Below are 24,014 nucleotides of genomic sequence, written 5' to 3'. Positions count from 1 at the left end.
TTCCCTAAGTCTTCAGGTTGTTGGTAGCTCATGCATGTTGGTAGTTCAGAAGCTGTGTTAGTTGTTAGTTCTGCATGCCTTACTAGGACCTCTGGCTATAAGGAAACTCATGCAAGAGATTACTATAGGGCCTGGCCAGGGCAGGCAGTTTCAGGGAGGTGGTTTCAGTATAGAAATGATGCTCGGTTGTGGATGTGTCTGGTGATGAAAGTAAAATCCGATGTTGCAAAGAATAGTATTGCATCGGACCCTGGCATGTTAGGTCCATGAATCAAGGTAAATTGGATGTGGTGAAGCAGGAAGATGGTAGGAATAAACATCAATATCTTAGGGAAAGAATTTATTCATTTATTTAATAAATATTTAATTTGACAATATGTCCACATAGTGTATTAAAGGTTCTAAGAAAATTGTATGTTTTTAGTAATTACTATATGTCAGATGTACTAAATAAGTTACAAATATTTATATTTTTCTTATCTTCTTTAATCCTTGCAAATGATATGTATTAATTAATATTGCTTCAGTTGTAACTGATGAGAAAACCAAAACATAAGAATTCAAGTAACTTGTCCAAAAGTTTACAGAAAGTATGTGAAAAAATCTGGAAGCAAGTCTGAAAGCTGAAATGTGTAAGCAGTACATTTTCATAATAGTATGAGCAATTAATTTTCATAATAAGCAATAAACTTTCATAATAATAGCAAAGAAATAAACTTTCATAATAATAACAAAGTTAGAATTCACTTGTTAAATGCCAAAACTGTTCTGAGACCTTCAGGTATTTCATTTCATTTATGGTGATAACAGTAAGATAGATACTATATTATGCTAATTGATCATATGAGGAAAACATGGTACAGAATGATAAAGTAAATTGCCCAAGTTCTTCATCTGGAAGGTGGAAACTAGGATTAAAAATAGATAATCTGATTCTAAAGAGCAAACTCTTTAAGTTCAGGGCAATCCTTAATTATCAATAAAACCTCACTATTGAAAATGATTTAAAACTTCACTCAGTTATTTCTTGTTGATGAATTATGTTGACCAAAATATATAATCTGCTAATATAACCTTTTCTTTCATCAAAATATGGACTAACAAATAATTATTCAAACTACTAAAAAAATATAGAAATTTATAAAAGTGGAGCTCAGGGAATACACAGAAGAAATAAGAAAATAAGTATAGTAGAACAAAAGGTCAGTGTCTTCAACTTAAATACTTGTTAAACTAATTAAAAGACATATTGGCTTAAGTGAAATGTAACTACTTTTCTAAATTTCAAAAATAAAGAGTAAAATACTTAAATATATTCAGATAGAAAAATATAGGCAAAATGTAAATATAGAAAATATGTATTTAATATAGTATCACTTTCTCAAATACTAAATGTTGAAAGATGATGGAACAATGTTTTAAAATTTTAGTATAAATTTTCACTCAAACTACATGTGAACTCTATAGAAAAATATAGGCTATTTGTTAAATCAAAAATTTTCACAAAATATACTACCTTTTCTGGAAAGTAAACTCTTGACCTACTACTTCATCTAATCAAGAAAAATCCAGAAAGCAGAACACACACTCTCACATATAAATTCATACATGAATCAAAAATAGGGAAGACATGAAATAAAATTATAGGCTGGTAGCAGAGACATTACTTTGCCGACTAAGGTCCGTAGAGTCAAGGCTATGGTTTTTCCTGTAGTCATGTATGGATGTGAGAGTTGGACTGTGAAGAAGGCAGAGTGCCGAAGAATTGATGCTTTTGAACTGTGGTGTTGGAGAAGACTCTTGAAAGTCCCTTGGACTGCAAGGAGATCCAACCAGTCCATCCTAAAGGAGATCAGTCCTGGGATTTCTTTGGAAGGAATGATGCTAAAGCTGAAGCTCCAGTACTTTGGCCACCTCATGCGAAGAGTTGACTCATTGGAAACGACTCTGATGCTGGGAGGGATTGTGGGCAGGAGGAGAAGGGGACGACAGAGGATGAGATGGCTGGATGGCATCACGGACTCGATGGACGTGAGTCTGAGTGAACTCCGGGAGTTGGTGATGGACAGGGAGGCGTGGCGTGCTGCGATTCATGGGGTCGCAAAGAGTCGGGCACGACTGAGCGACTGAACTGAACTGAACTAATGAAAATAACAAAATGAACATTTACTTTAAAATAATTATTAATAACTTGTTACTAAATAATGAAATATGGAAGAGAATTCTTGAAAGAGAATATGTCATGCTGTATGAAACAACTAATTAACAAGTTGGGTCTAATAGTCAAAAATTAGTTCAATAGATTTGGAACTCAGGATAGTTGAGAAAAGTAGAAGACTAGTTAAAGTTATTAAGAGAGATCTTTTAGAATTCTTTTGTGTTTCAGGTGAATGGAAAATCATATTCACTTACAATTCAACAGAAAAAAGGTAAAAATAAAAATTCATAAATAATTCATAAAGATATAAAGATATTTTAAAAGAAAATAGCAAGAATTTCTAACACATAGAAAACATGGCATAAAGATATTGAAAATAGGCCGTGCCCGCGCCCGCACACCGGGAGCGCGGCTCGCTCCGCGGTCCGCCTCCGGGCCACACGTGCTGGCGTCTTCGCGTGCTGTTTAATTAGCTAGGAGAAGTTCTGATTTTTTTTTTTAACGCAGAGACCAGCAATCCGTTATGGAGCATGCCATTACCCCGCTGGAACCCCTGCTTCCCTCTGGGAGTTTGAAATACTGCCTTGTGATTCTGAACCAGCCTTTGGACAAATGTTTTCGTTATCTTTGGCACAAAGCTCTTTTAAGAGCCTGTGCTGATGGAGGTGCCAACCGCTTATATGACTTCACAGAAGGAGAGAGGGAGAGCTTTCTGCCTGAATTCATCAGTGGAGACTTTGATTCTATTAGGCCTGAAGTTAGAGAATACTACGCTATTAAGGGCTGTGAAATTATTTCAACTCCTGATCAAGACCATACTGACTTTACCAAGTGCCTTGAAGTGTTCCAAAAGAAGATAGAAGAAAAAGACCTACAGTTAGATATGATTGTGACCTTGGGAGGACCTGCTGGACGTTTTGACCAGATCATGGCATCTGTGAGCACTTTGTTCCAAGCACCTCAGATAACTTCTTTGCCAGTTATAATAATCCAAGAGGAGTCTCTCGTCTACCTGCTCCAACCGGGAAAGCACAAATTGCATGTAGGTACCGGGATGGAAGGTGATTGGTGTGGCCTCATTCCTGTTGGACAGCCTTGCAATCAGGTGACGACAACAACAGGCCTAAACTGGAACCTCACACATCAGACGCTCGGCTTTGGAACACTAGTCAGCACTTCCAATGCCTATGACGGATCTGGCGTTGTGACTGTGGAGACGGACTGTCCCCTGCTCTGGACCATGGCCGTAAAAATCTGACCAGCACTGACCTCCGTCGCTGTGCCTCTGACATACCTCATTTGCCAACAACATCATGCTCAACAAGAACAGTCCACCTGGGCTGGCAGGAGCTAAACCCATCCCCTGGGAGGCCCGCTAGTTTTAAAGGCTGTTCATGTTCTGATCATTCAGGGAGCACTGTAAATGACAGATTTCAGTTTTACTCTGACCCGGCGGGGGGGTGGGGTGGGGCTGTCGTTATTATTTAAAGTAAATATGCTCTATTAGATTCAGTTGGAAAACTAATGTGGGTCATCTCACTCTCAAATTCAGTCCTGATCATCCTTATTAATCACTCCAGGTACCCCTGGAAAACGGTTTGTAATTTCGAAGCTGAGAAAACTCTGAGGTTCCATAGTCTCCAGCCATAATCCTTAAATGCTTGCTGTTAATCCTTAAATGCTTGCTTCTATCTCATAATGTTAGCTCTCTCAGTCTTATGTGGATTCCCTTTCACTGAAAAACATAATTCCTTCTAGCTTGGGATGCTAGAACCGCACCATTTTATTCTGACCTTAACAGTTTGGGGTATTATCTTTCAATGATAAATAAAAAATCACTAGCCTGATTATTAAAATTTAAAACAAGCAGAACCCACCCAACTGCTTTACATGACACAAACCCATGTTGCTGTAAAGAATGAGAGCAGCTTCTCTCTTCTCTCTACAACAGAGGGAGGGTCGCGTTGTAAGTGGAGAAAAGTGGGGCCCATTGAACTAGCATGCAGTTGTGCATAATCATTAGAGATCATTTTTAAATTATTTATGCAAATACATGTGAAACTGAATCCAGATGTGAAATAAAAATATTTAGTTATCAACAGAAATTATTTATGCAAATACATGTGAAACTGAATCCAGATGTGAAATAAAAATATTTAGTTATCAAAAAAAAGATATTGAAAATAAATTGATAGGGCAAAAAGTTATGGAAGGAGTAAAGATAATAGTCAGTTCAGTTCAGTTCACTCAGTCGTGTCCGACTCTTTACGACCCCATGAATTGCAGCATGCCACGCCTCCCTGTCCCTCACCAACTCCCAGAGTTCACTCAGACTCACGTCCATTGAGTCCGTGATACCATCCAGACATCTCATCCTCTGTCATCCTCTTCTCCTCCTGCTCCCAATCCCTTCCAGCATCAGAGTCTTTTCCAATGAGTCAACTCTTCGCATGAGGTGGCCTAAGTACTGGAGCTTCAGCTTTAGCATCATTCCTTCCAAAGAAATCCCAGGGTTGATCTCCTTCAGAATGGATTGGTTGGATCTCCTTGCAGTTCAAGGGACTCTCAAGAGTCTTCCCCAACACCACAGTTTAAAAGCATCAATTCTTCAGCGCTCAGCCTTCTTCACAGTCCAACTCTCACATCCATACATGACCACAGGAAAAACCATAGATTTGACTAGATGAACCTTAGTCGGCAAAGTAATGTCTCTGCTTTTGAATATACTATCTAGATTGGTCATAACTTTTCTTCCAAGAAGTAAGCATCTTTTAATTTCATGGCTGCAGTCACCATCTGCAGTGATTTTGGAGCCCCAAAAAATAAAGTCTGAGACTGTTTCTACTGTTTCCCCATCTATTTCCCAAGAAGTGATCGGACCAGATGCCATGATCTTCGTTTTCTGAATGTGGAGCTTTAAGCCAACTTTTTCACTCTCCTCTTTCACTTTCATCAAGAGGCTTTTTAGCTCCTCTTCACTTTCTGCCATAAGGGTGGTGTCATCTGCATATCTGAGGTTATTGATATTTCTCCCTGCAATCTTGATTCCAGCTTGTGTTTCTTCCAACCCAGCGTTTCTCATGATGTACTCTGCATATAAGTTAAATAAGCAGGGTGACAATATACAGCCTTGATGTACTCCTTTTCCTATTTGGAACCAGTCTGTTGTTCCATGTCCAGTTCTAACTGTTGCTTCCTGACCTGCATACAAATTTCTCAAGAGGCAGGTCAGGTGGTCTGGTATTCCCATCTCTTTCAGAATTTTCCACAGTTTCTTGTGATCCACACAGTCAAAGGCTTGGGCATAGTCAATAAAGCAGAAATAGATGTTTTTCTGGAACTCTTTTGCTTTTTCCATGATCCAGTGGATGTTGGCAATTTGATCTCTGGTTCCTCTCCCTTTTCTAAAACCAGCTTGAACATCAGGGAGTTTATGGTTCACGTATTGCTGAAGCCTGGCTTGCAGAATTTTGAGCATTACTTTCTTAGCATGTGAGATGAGTGCAATTGTGCGGTAGTTTCAGCATTCTTTGGCATTGCCTTTCTTTGGAATTGGAATGAAAACTGATCTTTTCCAGTCCTATGGCCACTGTTGAGTTTTCCAAATTTGCTGGCATACTGAGTGCAGCACTTTCACAGCATCATCTTTCAAGATTTGAAACAGCTCACGTGGAATTCCATCACCTCCACTAGCTTTGTTTGCAGTGATGCTTTCTAAGGCCCAGTTGACTTCACATTCCAGGATGTCTGGCTCTAGATGAGTGATCACATCATCATGATTATCTTGTCATGAAGATCTTTTTTGTACAGTTCTTCTGTGTATTCTTGCTACCTCTTCTTAATATCTTCTGCTTCTGTTAGGTCCAGACCATTTCTGTCCTTTATCGAGCCCATCTTTGCATGAAATGTTCCCTTGGTATCTCTAATTTTCTTGAAGAGATCTCTAGTCTTCCCCATTCTGTTGTTGTCCTCTATTTCTTTGCATTGATCGCTGAGGAAGGCTTTCTTATCTCTCCTTGCTATTCTTTGGAACTCTGCATTCAGATGCTTATATCTTTCCTTTTCTCCTTTGCTTTTCACCTCTCTTCTTTTCACAGCTATTTGTAAGGCCTCCTAAGACAGCCATTTTGCTTTTTTGCATTTGTTTTCCATGGGGATGGTCTTGATCCCTGTCTTCTGTACAATGTCATGAACCTCATTCCATAGTTCATCGGGCACTCTATCTATCAGATCTAGGCCCTTACATCTATTTCTCACTTCCACTGTATAATCATAAGGGATTTGATTTAGGTCATACCTGAATGGTCTAGCGGTTTTCCCGACTTTCTTCAATTTAAGTCTGAATTTGGTAATAAGGACTTCATTATTTGAGCCACAGTCAGCTCCCAGTCTTGTTTTTGTTGACTGTATAGAGCTTCTCCATCTTTGGTTGTAAAGAATATAATCAATCTGATTTCGGTGTTGACCATCTGGTGATGTTCAAGTGTAGAGTCTTCTCTTGTGTTGGTGGAAGAGGGTGTTTGCTATCACCAGTGCATTTTCTTGGCAAAACTCTATTAGTCTTTTCCCTGCTTCATTCCGCATTCCAAGGCCAAACTTGCCTGTTACTCCAGGTGTTTCTTGACTTCCTACTTTTGCATTCCAGTCCCCTATAATGAAAAGGACATCTTTTCTGGGTGTTAGTTCTAAAAGGTCTTGTAGGTCTTCATAAAACCGTTCAACTTCAGTTTCTTCAGCATTACTGTTGGGGCATAGACTTGGATAAACTGTGATATTGAATGGACAAAATATAATTTAAGTGAAGGAATATGTCCTTAAGACTAAAAATTCTTCAAATTAAATACTATGTGTATTCAGTATCTAATTTATACTAAAAACAGTGGAAGCAGTGTCAGACTTTATTTCTGGGGGCTCCAAAATCATTGCAGATAGTGATTACAGCCATTAAATTAAAAGACACTTACTTCTTGGAAAGAAAGTTATGACCAACCTAGATAGCATATTCAAAAGCAGAGACATTACTTTGCCAACAAAGGTCCATCTAGTCAAGGCTATGGTTTTTCCAGTGGTCATGTATGGATGTGAGAGTTGGACTGTGAAGAAAGCTGAGTGCTGAAGAATTGATGCTTTTGAACTATGGTGTTGGAGAAGACTCTTGAGAGTCCCTTAGACTGCAAGGAGATCCAATCAGTCCATTCTAAATGAGATCAGTCCTGGGCGTTCTTGGAAGGACTGATGCTAAAGTTGAAACTCTAATACTTTAGCCACCTCATGCAAAGAGTTAACTCATTGGGAAACACCCTGATGCTGGGAGGGATTGGGGGCAGGAGAAGAAGGGGACAACAGAGGATGAGATGGCTGGATGGCATCACTGACTCAATGCACATGAGTCTGAGTGAACTCTGGGAGTTGGTGATGGACAGGGAGGCCTGGTGTGCTGCAATTTATGGGTCGCAAAGAGTTGGAAATGACTAAGTGACTGAACTGAACTGAACTGTGTATATCGTGCATATTCATAGCCATATTTATATATTAAATAATATATTTAAAGACAGATATTCATATTTATTAAATATAACATTCACAATTAAATTGTAAAGTTCCTGGATGTGGCTATATATATATATAAAACTTCATACACAGAATAAAATATTAAAACAAAACAAAATAACTGCAATGCAAAAGATGGTTTGATATACAATAAATCAGTGGGGGACATGAACATACATTTAAGGCTTTGTAGCCACCTGTGCAAGTAAAACTCTCCCCTATATGTCCAAAGATCTACACTAATAGATAGAAACATAGCTGATTGACAAAAAATTTATTTCAGATAGTCAAAAATTTAATTACATTCACAACCACCACTATACATGTACACAATTCAGTTCAGTTCAGTTCAGTTCAGTCGCTCAGTCATGTCTGACTCTTTGTGACCCCATGAATCGCAGCATGCCAGGCCTCCCTGTCCATCACCAACTTCTGGAGTTCACTCAAACTCACGTCCATCGAGTCAGTGATGCCATCCAGCCATCTCATCCTCTGTCATCCCCTTCTCCTCCTGCCCCCAATCCCTCCCAGCATCAGAGTCTTTTCCAATGAGTCAACTCTTTGCATGAGGTGGCCAAAGTATTGGAGTTTCAGCTTTAGCATCAGTCCTTCCAAAGAACACCTAGGACTGATCTCCTTTAGGATGGACTGGTTGGATCTGCTTGCAGTCTAAGGGACTCTCAAGAGTCTTCTCCAACACCACAGTTCAAAAGCATCAATTCTTCGGCACTCAGCTTTCTTCACAGTCCAACTCTCACATCCATATATGACCAGTGGAAAAACCATAGCCTTGACTAGACAGACCTTTGTTGGCAAAGTACTGTCTCTACTTTTCAACATGCTGTCTAGGTTAGTCATAACTTTCTTTCCAAGGAGTAAGCGTCTTTTAATTTCATGGCTGCAGTCACCATCCTCAGTGATTTTGGAGCCCCCCAAAATAAAGTCTGACACTGTTTCCACTGTACACAATTACATATACCTATATCATGTGTAAGGATATTTATACCAAACATTTCACCTGTAAATAATGAATGTAGTTTTGCTTTACATAGATGCTTGAAAAGAATAGACTTTAGTAGTGTATTAGCCACTAAGAAAGTGATAGAATATTGTCTATTTAGAAATTCTATTAACCATGTTCTTCAACTTCAGTCAGTAGTAGTATATCTTAACCTTAGTAATTGCTTATTGAGCGTATATTATCTTAGTGAAAGTGAAGTCACTCAGTCGTGTCTGACTCTTTGCGACCTCCATCCATGGGATTTTCCAGGCAAGAATACTGGAGTGGGTTGCCATTTCTTCTCCAGGGGATCTACCCGACCCAGGGATTGAACCCAGGTCTCCCACATTGCGGGCAGATGCATTAACCTCTGAGCCACCAGGGAAGCCCTATTATCTTAAAAGCAATGCAATTAGTCAGAAAATGATGAACTTCTTGAATCATTGTTGTTCCGTTGCTAAGCTGTTTCTGACTCTTTGTGACCCCACTACTGCAGCAAGCTAGCCTTCCCTGTCCTTCACTAAATCCCAGAGTTTGCTCTAATTCATGTCCATTGAATCACTGATGCCATCCAACCATCTCATTCTCTGTCATTCCCTTCACCTTCTGCCCTCAATCTTTCCCAGAATCAAGGTCTATTTCAGTGAGTCAGCTCTTCCCATCAGAGGGCCAAAGTATTGGAACTTCAGCTTCAGCATCAGTCCTTCCAATGAGTATTCAGGATTGGTTTCCTTTAGGAGTGACTGGTTTGATCTCCTTGCTGTCCAAGGGACTCTCATGAGTCTTCTCCAGCAACACAGTTCGAAAGCAACAATTCTTAGACACTCAGCCTTTTTGATGGTTCAACTCTCACATCTGTACACAACTACTGGAAAAATCATAGCTTTGACTATATGGACCTTTGTTGGCAAAGTAACTTCTGAATAAACAATAAATAATCTAACAACTTTGAAATTAAAGAAACTTGTCACTTTTGGTCAAATAATCAAAATTGCAAATTTGCATTTCAAAGTAACCACAAGTTGTTATCAATGAGAATAATTTTTATCAAAATTAAAGATACTGGGAAAGCTGTATGACAGGAATATCTAATAGGATTTTTTTAAATTTAAATGAGATAGAATAAAAAGAATGAAATGAAGTAGAAGTAATTAATAATGATAGAGATAAAAGTAAACATTTAATCTGTTCAAAAACAGAAGAATAAAGAGTTGACTAAGGGAAGACTTAACTTGTTAAATAACATTAGTAAAATAGATCAACTCTGTTAAGATTGCTCATGACACAATATGAGCAATATATTGTGTATAAGGAAAGGAATATATTAACACTGATGTCTGTTTATGGTATTAAAAATATAACTAATGTAACTAAATTGCTAATTTGAAATTAAAGTGAAATAAGCTATTTTGCGGAGAAGGCATTGGCACCCCACTCCAGTACTCTTGCCTGGAAAATCCCATGGATGGAAGCTGCAGTCCATGGGGTTGCTGAGGGTTGGACACGACTAAGCAACTTCACTTTCACTTTTTACTTTCCTGCATGCATTGGAGAAGGAAATGGCAACCCACTCCAGTGTTCTTGCCTTGAGAATTCTAGGGACGGGGGAGTCTGGTGGGCTGCTGTCTATGGGGTCGCACAGAGTCAGACATGACTGAAGTGACTTAGCAACAGCAGCAGCAGGCTATTTTGAATGAATTTATATTTGAAAATATTCAAGATTGGGTAGAATAATTTAATAATATTTGAATAATAATGCAAAACTTTTAAGCGTTGTCAAAGAACTAGGCAGAAAAGTTGTATCTCATACAAGTAGTTTTAATACTAGGTTTTATAAAAATTCATTTCTATTGTATTTTAAGTGCTCAAGCCATTTAAAAAAATCTTATAAAAAGTAAACCCATTCCTAATGGAGTGACTTCCATGACATCAGCATCGGGCCTTGAGGGAAGGGTGTCGTTTCATGCCATTCTCTGTTACATCTGACCTCCAAATAGGTTTGTGCAGCAACATCTTTGTTAACTACGTTTTTGCTAAGATCCTCCATCTTGACATAACCTTCAGATATCAGTCCACAGAATCTTCATGGAAATCCTTCCAATCACACGGCTCCCCATTATGAAATATGGACTCTCTCAGACACACCCACAGCAGTGTTTGGGGCAGAAGGAAAGGGCAGATCACTGAGCTGCTTTCCACATACATTAGTATTTGAGGGATTAGAATTTGAGTTCCTCTGGCCCATTTGTTATACATGTGCCTGGCCATGACTACTCTTTTCTCTATTTTCCATGCATATTTCTATTTTTTCTCTGCAGTACTTTAAACTGACAGGAACATTTATTTTCTGACTCTTATTTTCTCTTCTATTCAAAATGAATGGATTAAAAAAATTTTTTTTTGTTTTGTGTTGGAGTGTGGTTTATTGATAGAATTGTGCTGGTTTTGGGAGTCAGTCAGTTAGGCAGCTCAGTCATGTATGATTCTTTGCAACCCCAAGGACCACAGCATGCCAGGCTTCCCTGTCTATCACCAACTCCTGGAGCTTGCTCAAACTCATGTCCATCAAGTCGGTGATGCCATCCAACCATCTCATCCTCTGTCATCCCCATCTCCTCTTACCTTTAATGTTTCCCAGCACCAGGGTCTTTTCCAATGAGTCAGTTCTTCACATCAGGCCGAAGTATTGGAGTTTCAGCTTCAGCATCAGTCCTAGCAATGAATATTCAGGACTGATTTCCTTTAGGAACATGCATCTAGATAACAGCAATGGTAGGTTTTGGGAGTAGAGCAGGGCAATTCAATTATAGGTAGGCATGTGCTGTTCTTCCTTGAATTCTTTTCCCATTTAGGTTGTTACAAAGTATCAAGCAGAGTTTCCTGTGACTTGTAGTTATTCTTGTTGGTTGTCTATTTTAAAGACTGCAGTGTGTACATATCAACTCGAAACTATCCCTCCATTCCATCCTCCCTACTTGGTAACCATAAGTTCATTCTCTAGTTGGTGAGTGTTTTTGTTTTATAAATAGGTTCATTTGAATTATATTTTGTAGTGAATCTTCCCCCTTTTTAAAAAAAAATTGTGTCTTGTTCTTATATCAGTGATGAAGTATTTATCTGAGAATATTAATTTAAATTTGTTTTTTAAGCTTTCTTCTGTCCCCTGAAATATCTTTATCACCTCAGAGTTTCTTTTTTACTTTTTTTTGTTTTACATCATTGTCATACATGCTATAATTCCAGAAAAACATCTACTTCTGCTTCATTGACTACACTAAAGCCTTTTACAGTGTGGATCACAACAAACTATAGAAAATTCTTAAAGAGATGGGAATACCAGATCACCTTCCCCACCTCCTGAGAAATTTGTATGTAGGTCAAGAAACAACAGTTAGAACCAGACATGGAACAATGGACTGGTTCCAGACTGGGAAAGGAGTACGTGAAGGCTGTATATTATCACCCTGCTTATTTAACTTATATGCAGAGTATATCATGAAAAATGCTAGGCCAGATGAAGCACAAACTGGAATCAAGATTGCTGAGAGAAATATCAATAACCTCAGATATGCTGATGACACCAGCCTTATGGCAGAAAGTGAAGGAAATGAAAGAACCTCTTGATGAAGGTGAAAGAGGAGAGTGAAAAAGCTGGCTTATAACTCAACATTCAAAGAACTAAGTTCATGGCATCCAGTCCCATCACTTCATGTCAAATAGATGGGGAAACAGAGGAAACAGTGACAGACTTAATTTTCTTGGGCTCCAAAATCATTGTAGATGGTGACTGCAGCCATGAAATTAAAAGACGCTTACTCCTTGGAAGAAAAAATATGACAAAATTAAATGGCGTTTTAAAAAGCAGAGATGTTACTTTGCCGACAAAGGTCTGTATAGTCAAAGCTATGGTTTTTCTGGTAGTCAAGTATAGATGTGAGAGCTGGACCATAAAGGAGCCTGAGCGTCGAAGAACTGATGCTTTTGAACTGTGGTGCTGGAGAAGACTCTTGAGTCCCTTTGATAGCAAGGAGATCAAACCAGTCCATCCTAAACAAAATCAATGCTGAATATTCACTGGAAGGACTGTGGCTGAAACTGAAGCTTCAAAACTTTGGCCACCTGATGAGAAGAGTTGACTCATTAGAAAAGACCCTGATGCTGGGAAAGATTGAAGACAGTAGAAGAAGGGGACGACAGAAGATGAAATGGTTGGATGGCATCACAGATTCAATGCACATGAGTTTGAGCAAGCTCCAGGAGATGGTGAAGGATAGGGAAGCCTGGCGTCTGCAGTCCACGGGATGGCAAAGAGTCAGACACGACTGAGTGACTGAACAACAATAAATACATGTTAGAGGCATTCTTCAAATGAGTCTTATTCTTGGATGTCCATATATAAGAGAGATACAGTACTTCAAAACCAAATTAAAGGCCCATGTCTGAAGACAAGCTTTATTGAAATTTCTGGATATTCCACGGGAAGTCTTCCTCTCTGTCTCTTTGTCCTTGTGGTTTGTGCCCTTTTATTTATTAATGTCATGAAGGTAGGGAGGAAGGACATGGTCAGGAATGAATGGAGATGAATTCAGGTGTTCAGTAAATCAGATTTTCCCTGGCTTGTATTAACACAAAATTAAATGAATACAGGGCTTGATGAACCCCAAGCAGGCAAAATCAGTAAAAGTATATTAAGAAAACTTAATGTAGCTTATTTCATGAATGTTTGTAAAACTTATTTTGTGTTAAAGCCTCTGATAATCATAAAATTTAACTCATCTTCCTAAAATTGTATGATTACTTTTAACTGATTCTCTGTCATCTAGAAATCCTCATTGTAATAACCAATCATTGTAAAGGTTCGTGTTCACTTTATAAGCCATCCTGTAACACTACACCTCAGAGCTTCATATAGTTTCAGGTTTAAAGTCTCTGTTCACAAACAGCTTCTTTGTCACTCAATAAAATATTCATATTAAAAAAACACACATTCACACATAAAAATTATGGATGTGCCATACGTATGTCATTAATCCTAATCCTAAATATATTAGCAATATATTTTTGTTTGCTAAATATATTAGCAAACAAAGCCAACTATATAATTGAGGTCTACTCTGAAAATGGAAAGATAGTCAAATATTATATAATACTTTAATAGAAATTCTTATATTCTTTATACTGCATAGAAGAGAAAACCTTGCCTGTTGCTAACATACCAGTTCTTTCCTAATGACTATAACAATCCCAATTTTGTGTTAACTGTTTGATAAACACTGTCTGAATGAGTTTTCATTATCATAAGTGAAGGAGAAAATATAAATGTATAATAATGTTAGCATTTTATTGATTTTTATTGTTTTTTTTACCACCTGTGAAGTAGGTGCAAAAATGCTTGAGTAAAGGGAGATATTGAGCCTTATGAAGTCAAGTGATGAGTAGTCAAAGAATGTAGTCTGCTTCTAAATTCCTAGAATCCAAACTGTATTGCTTATATGATTAACACGCCAGAAAAGCAGTTGGTGGAATTCAATATTCATTATTGATTAAAAATTATTTTAAAGACATGTTTAAATAATACTACAAGATGGGTTTTTCTTAAGACCAAAATGAAAAAAAAGATAGATAGACACACAGATATGCCAACATTATAGTGAACCATATTAATGACTATGAAACACCAGAAACATTCTTTTTAAAATCTGAAAATAATATACAGAATTACTACAAAATTATTTAGAAGTATATCATAGTTTTCAATGAATTAATAATTAAGAAATTCACACATGGAAAAGCAGTTAATACAGCTACTATTTATGGTGTGAAGTTGCTCAGTTGTGTCCAATTCTTTGCGACCCCATGGACTGTAGCCTACCAGGCTCCTCCCTCCATGGGATTTTCCAGGCAAGAGTACTGGAGTGGGTTGCCATTTCCTTCTCCAGGGAATCTTCCCAACCCAGGGATCGAACCCGGGTCCTCCGCATTCCAGGCGGATGTTTTAACCTCTAATCTTATTTTGTTTTTCATATAAATTTTTTTACAAAATATTCAAAACATAGATTAATGACACCATGCTATCTAACTCCAAAATAAAATAGATATGAGAAGTTTCCTTGATAGTTACCTGATCTGTTTTCTATTAAAAACAAATTAAATGGAATATTACAGTAAAAATAAAGATTCATTCCTGAAAGACCCTAGACATTGCCCCTGCCCCATTTCCAAGTTCCTATTGCTGTCTTGATATTGCTACAAACATTTCCTATACAGGGTTGTAGTAATTTCCTACATAAAGGTATCTTATTAACTACAATTGGGTAGTTTGATTTACAAATTCTATAATTTATATATATGGATTTTTTGTCTTCTTATATGAAGTCGCTTTCACAGCAATATATTTTTGAGTATTCAGGGACTTGATTTATTCACTTCAAGTGCTGAAACTATATTTTTCCCATGTGAACACATTATACATGATTTACCATTCTTTTATAAAGGGACATGAAGAATAAACATCATTGCACAGGTCTCCTGCGCACATATACAAGAATTTCTCTGGAGTTATCACTTGAATAGGAAATGTCAGAATTTGATAATGTAGGCAACTCCAATATAATTAGATATTGCCAAAACTGTTATACAAATTTACCCTTTTTCCAACAAAATTGGCAACTCTGTTATCCCCACCAACTAATAATTAGTTTCCCATCCTGATTGGTGGGGAATGTCTCATTGAAAAAATGACATTTGTCTTTCTCTGTGTTGAAATGTGTCAAAAAGAAAAATGTATGGGGCCACTCTTGCCTGGTGCCATGATAACAAGCCAAAACTTGGGTAACTTTCAAGTCAGTATCAATTCTCCCCTGGACCAGAAACATTATATCCTGTCAGCCAGTCCCCAAACGGCCAAGTCAGCTCTGGGCTCTATGCTTAGTGTCTTGTTCTCTATTCATTTTTTATTTTTGTCTTCCTTGTTCCTTATTCTTTATCCTATAAAAGCTTCTTTTCCCTTCCATCCTATTTTTCAGCTCTCTGCACTCTTCTGAGCAGAGAAAGCTTGCTTCACAAAGTGTTAAATAAAGATTGTATTAATTGATAAATGAAAAAATCTAAAACAATTTTAAATAATGAATTTGATGTCTTCCTTGAGTACAAGGGAGAACAATCTATGGACTGAGGGAGTTCAGTACCTCACAAGCAGTGGAGCACTATTCCTGAGGGATTGGGCGCAAGAGTCAGTTTTACAGAGATTAGAAGAGCAAGATGGGCTACGAGGTCGGGGATTTCCTTAAGAGGTGGGCAGGTCCTGCTTTCTAGGGTAAGGAGAACTTGAGAAAGAGGAGTTCAAAGATTGTGGTTAGGGTATGTTAGCCTTACATGAGGGAGGCTTCTTGTAAGTGCAACTGATTTCAGTTTGGATTTGTGTTGTGGGCTGGCCACCGGGGCAGTCTTTATTTTGTGGGTCCATATGAATTAATTTTATCACATCTAAATTGTCTTCTTTGATCATTTTTAACATGTATAATTTACAGACAAGATGCACTCATTTTGAACATACAATTTCTTGATTTTTGACAACCCAGGTAAACAAATATCTACCATCCAACAACATTCCCTATATCCCTTCTCAGTTTCTCCCTTCTCCCTAATTCCAGGCTTTCTGTCACAATTGACTAGATTGTGTCCTACAATTGTATCCTATCTGTGTCCAACAACTTTTGGTCTTTGTAGGTAATTAATTTTTTTCTAGTTGATTTTAATAATTATTCTTGGTTCTTCAGGTTCACTGTTATGTAGCTACATTGAAATATATTTTAAATTATCTTGCTTAACAATAATTCTCCTTAAAACTTTCACCAATCTTGGGGAATCCTCAGCCATTATCAATTTCATTTGAGGAAATAAAAGTTCACAATTTTAAAATAAGACAAAAAAATTTAAACATAAACTTTTTCTACATCCTTTGGCTTTCTCCCTCCCCTCAGCTGTGTGTTATGCTTCTGTATTATGTGTTAACCAGACTTCCCCTATGGCAGAAATACCTGCTCAACCATAAAGATTCATTTCTCTCCTTCTGGCACCAACCATATAACTACTTAAAAGATAACATTCCTTTTTCAGTCCTGGAAGGGATCAGATCAGGATGACTCACCACTCTCTTTGTATGTGCAGTTATCTTTTGTGAACTTTATGTACAAAGACAATATATTATTTCCTTTAAGATAGTGATTGGTGAAGAACTAATTGCTTAGTGAACCTGGGGAGACACTAGGCCACACCTAATGGATGTTCCTAGCTTAAATACTTACTATGACTTTATTGATATTACAGCAATATTGCTTGTATTCTGCCTATTTTACAAGGCTACATTACCAAATGTGTGACAGAGCCTCAGAGGAAATTGATGATAATTGTGCAGCTTGAAACAATTGGCCAAATATGTAGTCTTACAAGATCAATTTTTGTAATAGTGTAGCTCTAGATATAGGAAGAAGCAACAAGAGAGAAACATTTCCTGGACCATTAAAGACTGATAAACACAGGGATCCCAGAGGCTTTTGATTACTGTTGACAGAGCCTAGCCCAATAATACATTAAGTAGCCTTTCAAGAAAATCCTTGCCTAACCTGGGAGTGAGCATTTCTAATGCCATGGGACAAATTGGTCCCAAAATGCCTCCCAAACCTGGGTTGAAATTAAGACTGAAAGGGAAGAGGTTGTAAAATAGAGAATGTTGCCTACCATCCAGTTCTGCACATATTCAAGTTACTGGTCACTGCAATTGCTGACCTTCAATACTGAAGATTGGGGCAAAACTAGCAGAATAAGTCTTCAGATAGATATTTTCAGAGGAAATTTTTTATGAACCTGGATTCTTACAATTTCTGATATTCAGGAAAACACCAAAACCATTAACTAAGATATCTGTTCCATCTGGCTAGTTGCAGCCTTCTGCTGAGATGTGTGCTTGATTGCATGTATTCATTTCACCAAAATCACATATATACTGACCTCCCCCATTACCTCTTCAGAACAGTTCTCAGAACTGTCTGAGAAGCTGTCCCCTGGGTTATAATCCTCAGTTTGGCTCAAATAAACTTTTCCATCTCTTTCTTAGATTGACTATTAATTGATGTTTTGTTGACATAGTTTCCCCACAATTATCTTTCACATTATTTCTCTATTATCTTCACTGTTAAGTCCTAATATTCGCATATAGCACTTTCTCACTATCCTTAAAACTCATATCGTTAGTCCAGGTTCATGTGCCCAACACACAATGTGGCCAAACACATGAAAACTTTGGAGTTTGCAGCAGAGAAAGGTTTCTTGCAGGGCCATGCAGGGAGGTGGGTGGCTCATGCCCAAGAGCTCAAGCATGAGCCCCTCAAAGGGTTTTGGCAAAGCGTTTTTAAAAGCCAGGTGAGGAGGAGGGTAGCAGGGTATGTAATCAGCTAATGCACAATTCTTTGATTGATTGATGAGATAACACGGTGGTGTCATAGGGGTTAGTATTATCAGTCCTTAGGCTGCTGGAGGCCTGAGGCTATATGTTCATGGTCATCAGGTAGTTGACATCTTACATTTGATGGGAGAGCTTTTCACATCTGTAAAACAACTCTGAAAATGTGTATCAAATGTTGGAACCAGAGATCAAATTGCCAATATCTGCTGGATCATGGAAAAAGCAAGAGAGTTCCAGAAAAACATCTATTTCTGCTTTACTGACTATGCCCAAGCCTTTGACTCTGTAAATCACAATAAACTGTGGAAAATTCTGAAAGAGATGGGAATACCAGACCACCTGACCTGCCTCCTGAGAAATCTGTATGCAGGTCAAGAAGCAACAGTTAGATCTGGACATGGAACAACAGACTGGTTCCAAATAGGAAAAGGACTACGTCAAGGCTGTATATTGTCATCCTGCTTCTTTAATGTATATGCAGAGTACATCATGGAAATGCTGGGCTGGATGAAGCAGAAGCTTGAATCAAGATTGCTGGGAGAAATATCAGTAACCTCAGAAATGCAGATGACACCACCCTTATGGCAGAAAGTAAAGAAGAACTAAAAAGCCTCCTGATGAAAGTGAAAGAGGAGAGTGAAAAAGTTGGCTTAAAGCTCAACATTCAGAAAACTAAGGTCATCGTATCTGGTCCCATTACTTCATGGCAAATAGATGGAAAATCAGTGGAAACAATGCCAGACTTTATTATTATTTTTGGCTCCAAAATCACTGCATTTATTGACTGCAGCCATGAAATTAAAAGACATTTGCTCCTTGGAAGAAAAGTTATGACCAACCTAGAGCTTATTAAAAAACAGAGGCATTACTTTGCCAACATAGGTCCATCTAGTCAAAGCTATTGTTTTTCCAGTAGTCATGTATGGATGTTAGAGTTGGACCATAGAGAAAGCTTAGCACTGAAGTATTGATGCTTTTGAACTGTGGTGTTGTAGAAGACTCTTGAGAGTCCCTTGGACTGCAAGGAGATCTAACCAGTCCATCCTAAAGGAAATCAGTCCTGAATATTCATTGATAGGACTGATGTTGAAGCTGAAACTCTAGTACTTTGGCCACCTATGCAAAGAACTGACTCATTTGAAAAGACGTTGATGCTGGGAAAGATTGAGGGTAGGACTAGAAGGGGATGACAGAGGATGAGATGGTTGGATGGTAGCACTGACTCAATGGACATGAGTTTGAGTAGACTCCTGGAGTTGGTCATGACTGGAAGCCTGGCGTGCTGCAGTCCATCGGGTCGCAAAGACTCGGACACAACTGAGTGACTGAACTGAACTGAGGTAAACTTCAGATATGAACTAAAGCAGTAAGGGGAAAGCCTGACTCATGAAGTCACCATAGTTTCCTCCTTGGAAACTGTTAAGTATTTTATAACATTTTTGCTATTTCAATCTTCACAGTTTCCTCAGGTCTAACTTGCTGCTTCCTGAACATATCTAACATTATAATACTCATTTACAGCTTTTTAAATTCATTTATATATTTAAAAATTTTAAGACATTCTGTTTAGCTTTTTATATCTAACCTTTTTTAGTAAGTAAGTAAGTGCTCATTGCTTAGTTGTGTCTGACTGTGATCCTATGGATTGTAGACTGGCAGGCTCTCCTGTCCATGGAATTCTCCAGGCAAGAATTCTGGAGTGGGTTCCTGCTCCCTTCTCCAGGAGATCTTCCCAACCCTGAGATCAAAGTTGGGTCTTCTGCATTGCAGGCAGATTCTTGAGCATCTGAGCCACCTAAGTTGTGATTAATAATTTATGTGCTTAATCATTGTAAAATTATTTCATAGTCTCCTTATGATATTTCTCTCATTATCTGAAATTCATACTGCCCATATTTCTGTTATTTTCTATTGCTGTTTACGTTTATTCCATGCTTAATCTTACTTTGTGTATTTGGTAATTTCTGAAGGTTAGTTCATATTTGTCTTTTGTTTCTTTTTAAATCCTTTTGCCTAGATTGTTGCAAGAGGGCATCAGAGGGCAGACACACTGAAACCATATTCACAGAAAACTAGTCAATCTAATCATACTAGGACCATAGCCTTGTCTAATTCAATGAAACTAATTCATGCCTGCTGGGCAACCTAAGACGGGTGGGTCATGGTGGAGAGGTCTGACAGATTCTGGTCCACCAGAGAAGGGAATGGCAAGCCACATCAGTATTCTTGCCTTGAGAACCCCATGAACAGTATGAAAAGGCAAAATGATAGGATACCAAAAGAGGAACTCCCCAGGTCATTAGGTGCCCAATATGCCACTGGAGATCAGTGGAGAAATAACTCCAGAAAGAATGAAGGGATGGAGCCAAAGCAAAAACAATACCCAGCTGGGGATGTGACTGGTGATAGAAGCAAGGTCCGAAGCTGTAAAGAGCAATATTGCATAGGAACCTGGAATGTCAGGTCCATGAATCAAAGCAAATTGGAAGTGGTCAAACGAGATGGCTAGGGTGAATGTCGACATTCTAGGAATTAGCGAACTAAAATGGACTGGAATGGGTGAATTTAACTCAGATGACCATCATATCTACTACTGCGGGCAGGAATCCCTCAGAAGAAATGGAGTAGCCATCATGGTCATAAGAATCCAAAATTCAGTACTTGGATGCAATCTCAAAAATGACAGAATGATCTCTGTTCATTTCCAAGGCAAACCATTCAATATCACAGTAATCCAAGTCTATGCCCCAATCAGTAACGCTGAAGAAGCTGAAGTTGAACGGTTCTATGAAGACCTACAAGACCTTTTAGAACTAACACCCCAAAAAGATGTCCTTTTCATTATAGGGGACTGCAATGCAAAAGTAGGAAGTCAAGAAACATCTGGAGTAACAGGCAAATTTGGCCTTGGAATGTGGAATGAAGCAGAGCAAAGACTAATAGAGTTTTGCCAAGAAAATGCACTGGTCATAGCAAACACCCTCTTCCAACAACACAAGAGAAGACTCTACCCATGGACATCACCAGATGGTCAACACCAAAATCAGACTGATTATATTCTTTGCAGCCAAAGATGGAGAAGCTCTATACAGTAAACAAAAACAAGACCAGGAGCTGACTGTGGCTCAGATCACCAACTCCTTATTGCTAAATTCAGACTTAAATTGAAGAAAGTAGGGAAAACCGCTAGACCATTCAGGTATGACCTAAATCAAATCCCTTATGATTATACAGTGGAAGTGAGAAATAGATGTAAGGGCCTAGATCTGATAGATAAAGTGCCTGATGAATTATGGAATGAGGTTCATGACATTGTACAGGAGACAGGGATCAAGGCCATTCCCATGAAAAAGAAATGCAAAAAAGCAAAATGGCTGCCTGGGGAGGCCTTACAAATAGCTGTGAAAAGAAGAGAGGTGAAAAGCAAAGGAGAAAAGGAAAGATATAAGCATCTGAATGCAGAGTTCCAGAGAATAGCAAGGAGAGATAAGAAAGCCTTCTTCAGTGATCAATGCAAAGAAATAGAGGAAAACAACAGAATGGGAAAGACTAGAGATCTCTTCAAGAAAATTAGAGATACCAAGGGAACATTTCATGCAAAGATGGGCTTGGTAAAGGATAGAAATGGTATGGACCTAAAAAGAAGCAGACGATATTAAGAAGAGGTGGCAAGAATACACAGAAAAACTGTACAAAAAAGATCTTCACGACCCAGATAATCACGATGGTGTGATCACTCATCTAGAGCCAGACATCTTGGAATGTGAAGTCAAGTGGGCCTTAGAAAGCATCACTACCAACAAAGCTAGTGGAGGTGATGGCATTCCAGTTGAGCTGTTTCAAATCCTGAAAGATGATGCTGTGAAAGTGCTGCACTCAATATGTCAGCAAATTTGGAAAACTCAACAGTGGCCACAGGACTGGAAAAGGTCAGTTTTCATTCCAATCCCAAAGAAAGGCAATGCCAAAGAATGCTGAAACTACCGCACAATTGCACTCATCTCACATGCTAGTAAAGTAATGCTCAAAATTTTCCAAGCCACGCTTCAGCAATATGTGAACCATGAAATCCCTGATGTTCAAACTGGTTTTAGAAAAGGCAGAGGAACCAGAGATCAAATTTCCAACATCCGCTGGATCATGGAAAAAGCAAGAGAGTTCCAGAAAAACATCTATTTCTGATTTATTGACTATGCCCAAGCCTTTGACTGTGTGGATCACAAGAAACTGTGGAAAATTCTGAAAGAGATGGGAATACCAGACCACCTAACCTGCCTCTTGAGAAATCTGTATGCAGGTCAGTAAGCGACAGTTAGAACTGGACATGGAACAACAAACTTGGTTCCAAATAGGAAAAGGAGTACGTCAAGGCTGTATATTGTCACCCTGCTTATTTAACTTCTATGCAGAGTACATCATGAGAAACGCTGGACTGGAAGAAACACAAGCTGGAATCAAGATTGCAGGGAGAAATATCAATAACCTCAGATATGCAGATGACACCAGCCTATGGCAGAAAGTGAAGAGGAACTAAAAAGCCTCTTGATGAAATTGGCTTTAAGCTCAACATTCAGAAAATGAAGATCATGGCATCTGGTCCCATCACTTCATGGGAAATAGATGGGGAAACAGTGGAAACAGTGTCAGACTTTATTTTTTGGGGCTCCAAAATCACTGCAGATGGTGATTCCAGCCATGAAATTAAAAGACGCTTACTCCTTGGAAGAAAAGTTATGACCAACCTAGATAGCATATTCAAAAGCAGAGACATTACTTTGCCGACTAAGGTCCATCTAGTCAAGGCTATGGTTTTTCCTGTGGTCATGTATGGATGCGATAGTTGGACTGTGAAGAAGGCTGAGCGCCAAAGAATTGATGCTTTTGAAGTGTGGTGTTGGAGAAGACTCTTGAGAGTCCCTTGGACTGCAGGGAGATCCAACCAGTCCATTCTGAAGGAGATCAACCCTGGGATTTCTTTGGAAGGAATGATGCTAAAGCTGAAACTCCAGTATTTTGGCCACCTCATGCAAAGAGTTGACTCATTGGAAATGACTCTGATGCTGGGAGGGATTGGGCGCAGGAGGAGAAGGGGACGACAGAGGATGAGATGGCTGGATGGCATCACTGACTCAATGGATGTGAGTCTGAGTGAACTCCGGGAGTTGGTGATGGACAGGGAGGCCTGGCGTGCTGCGATTCATGGGGTCGCAAAGAGTCTTACACGACTGAGCAACTGAACTGAACTGACTGAGATTTTCAAAGTATCACCCCCAGAGTGGTTTTAATTGTCTTCTGCAGGAACCAAATGAACATAATTGGATCAATCACTATTGATATTAATTTCTCAGATTGTAATCTCCATGGCCACTCATGTTTGTTGACTTTAAAAATGCACTACATGAAATTGTGAGTTAAGTTTTATTGGGGGCAAAATGAGGACTGCAGCCTGGGATATAGCAGTACGTATATTTCTGAGAAACTGTTCCAAAGAAGCAGGGAGGAAGGTCAGTATACACATCATTTTGGTGAAGGGAGAATACATGCGATCAAGCACATATTTTTCCAGAAATTTTCTGCTAGTCTCATGAAGCTTTGCTAGCTAGTTTCTAAGTATGGTCATCACCATGAGGGACTTTAAAACTTTTCTAGTTATGAGGTGATTAATAATATCAGGCTATATAATACTGTCCTTCCAGTATCTCCCTGAGCACAGAGTGCCTAATTTTTGCTCTCCATCCTGAACTTCTTTCAGGGGGTGTTGAAAGTGTTGAAAGTCAGTAGTGACAGCAGTACATGATTTAATCCTTGTAGAGTAGGTGACAAGCACCAATTTGCAGCTGACA

General features: G+C 38.6%; 1 protein-coding gene across 1 annotated transcript; it reads left to right on the top strand.

The window, feature by feature from the left end:
• The first annotated feature begins 2,653 nt into the window (after positions 1 to 2,653).
• LOC120860816 (thiamin pyrophosphokinase 1-like) lies at positions 2,654 to 3,727 on the top strand. The gene has a single exon (XM_040236528.1). It carries the CDS (start codon positions 2,682 to 2,684, stop codon positions 3,414 to 3,416), a length of 735 nt encoding a protein of 244 aa, XP_040092462.1. The 5' UTR covers positions 2,654 to 2,681; the 3' UTR covers positions 3,417 to 3,727.
• The last annotated feature ends 20,287 nt before the right edge of the window (positions 3,728 to 24,014 follow it).

Source organism: Oryx dammah, unplaced genomic scaffold (assembly GCF_014754425.2).
Source record: "Oryx dammah isolate SB20612 unplaced genomic scaffold, SCBI_Odam_1.1 HiC_scaffold_11203, whole genome shotgun sequence".
Classification (NCBI taxonomy): Eukaryota; Metazoa; Chordata; class Mammalia; order Artiodactyla; family Bovidae; genus Oryx; species Oryx dammah.
The sequence above is the reverse complement of the archived record's forward strand: the minus strand, read 5'-3'. Positions and strand labels throughout refer to the sequence as shown.

Excerpts from the sequence above, each read along its gene's own strand:
- LOC120860816 (XM_040236528.1), top strand. The coding sequence starts at position 2,682 with ATGGAGCATGCCATTACCCCGCTGGAACCCCTGCTTCCCTCTGGGAGT.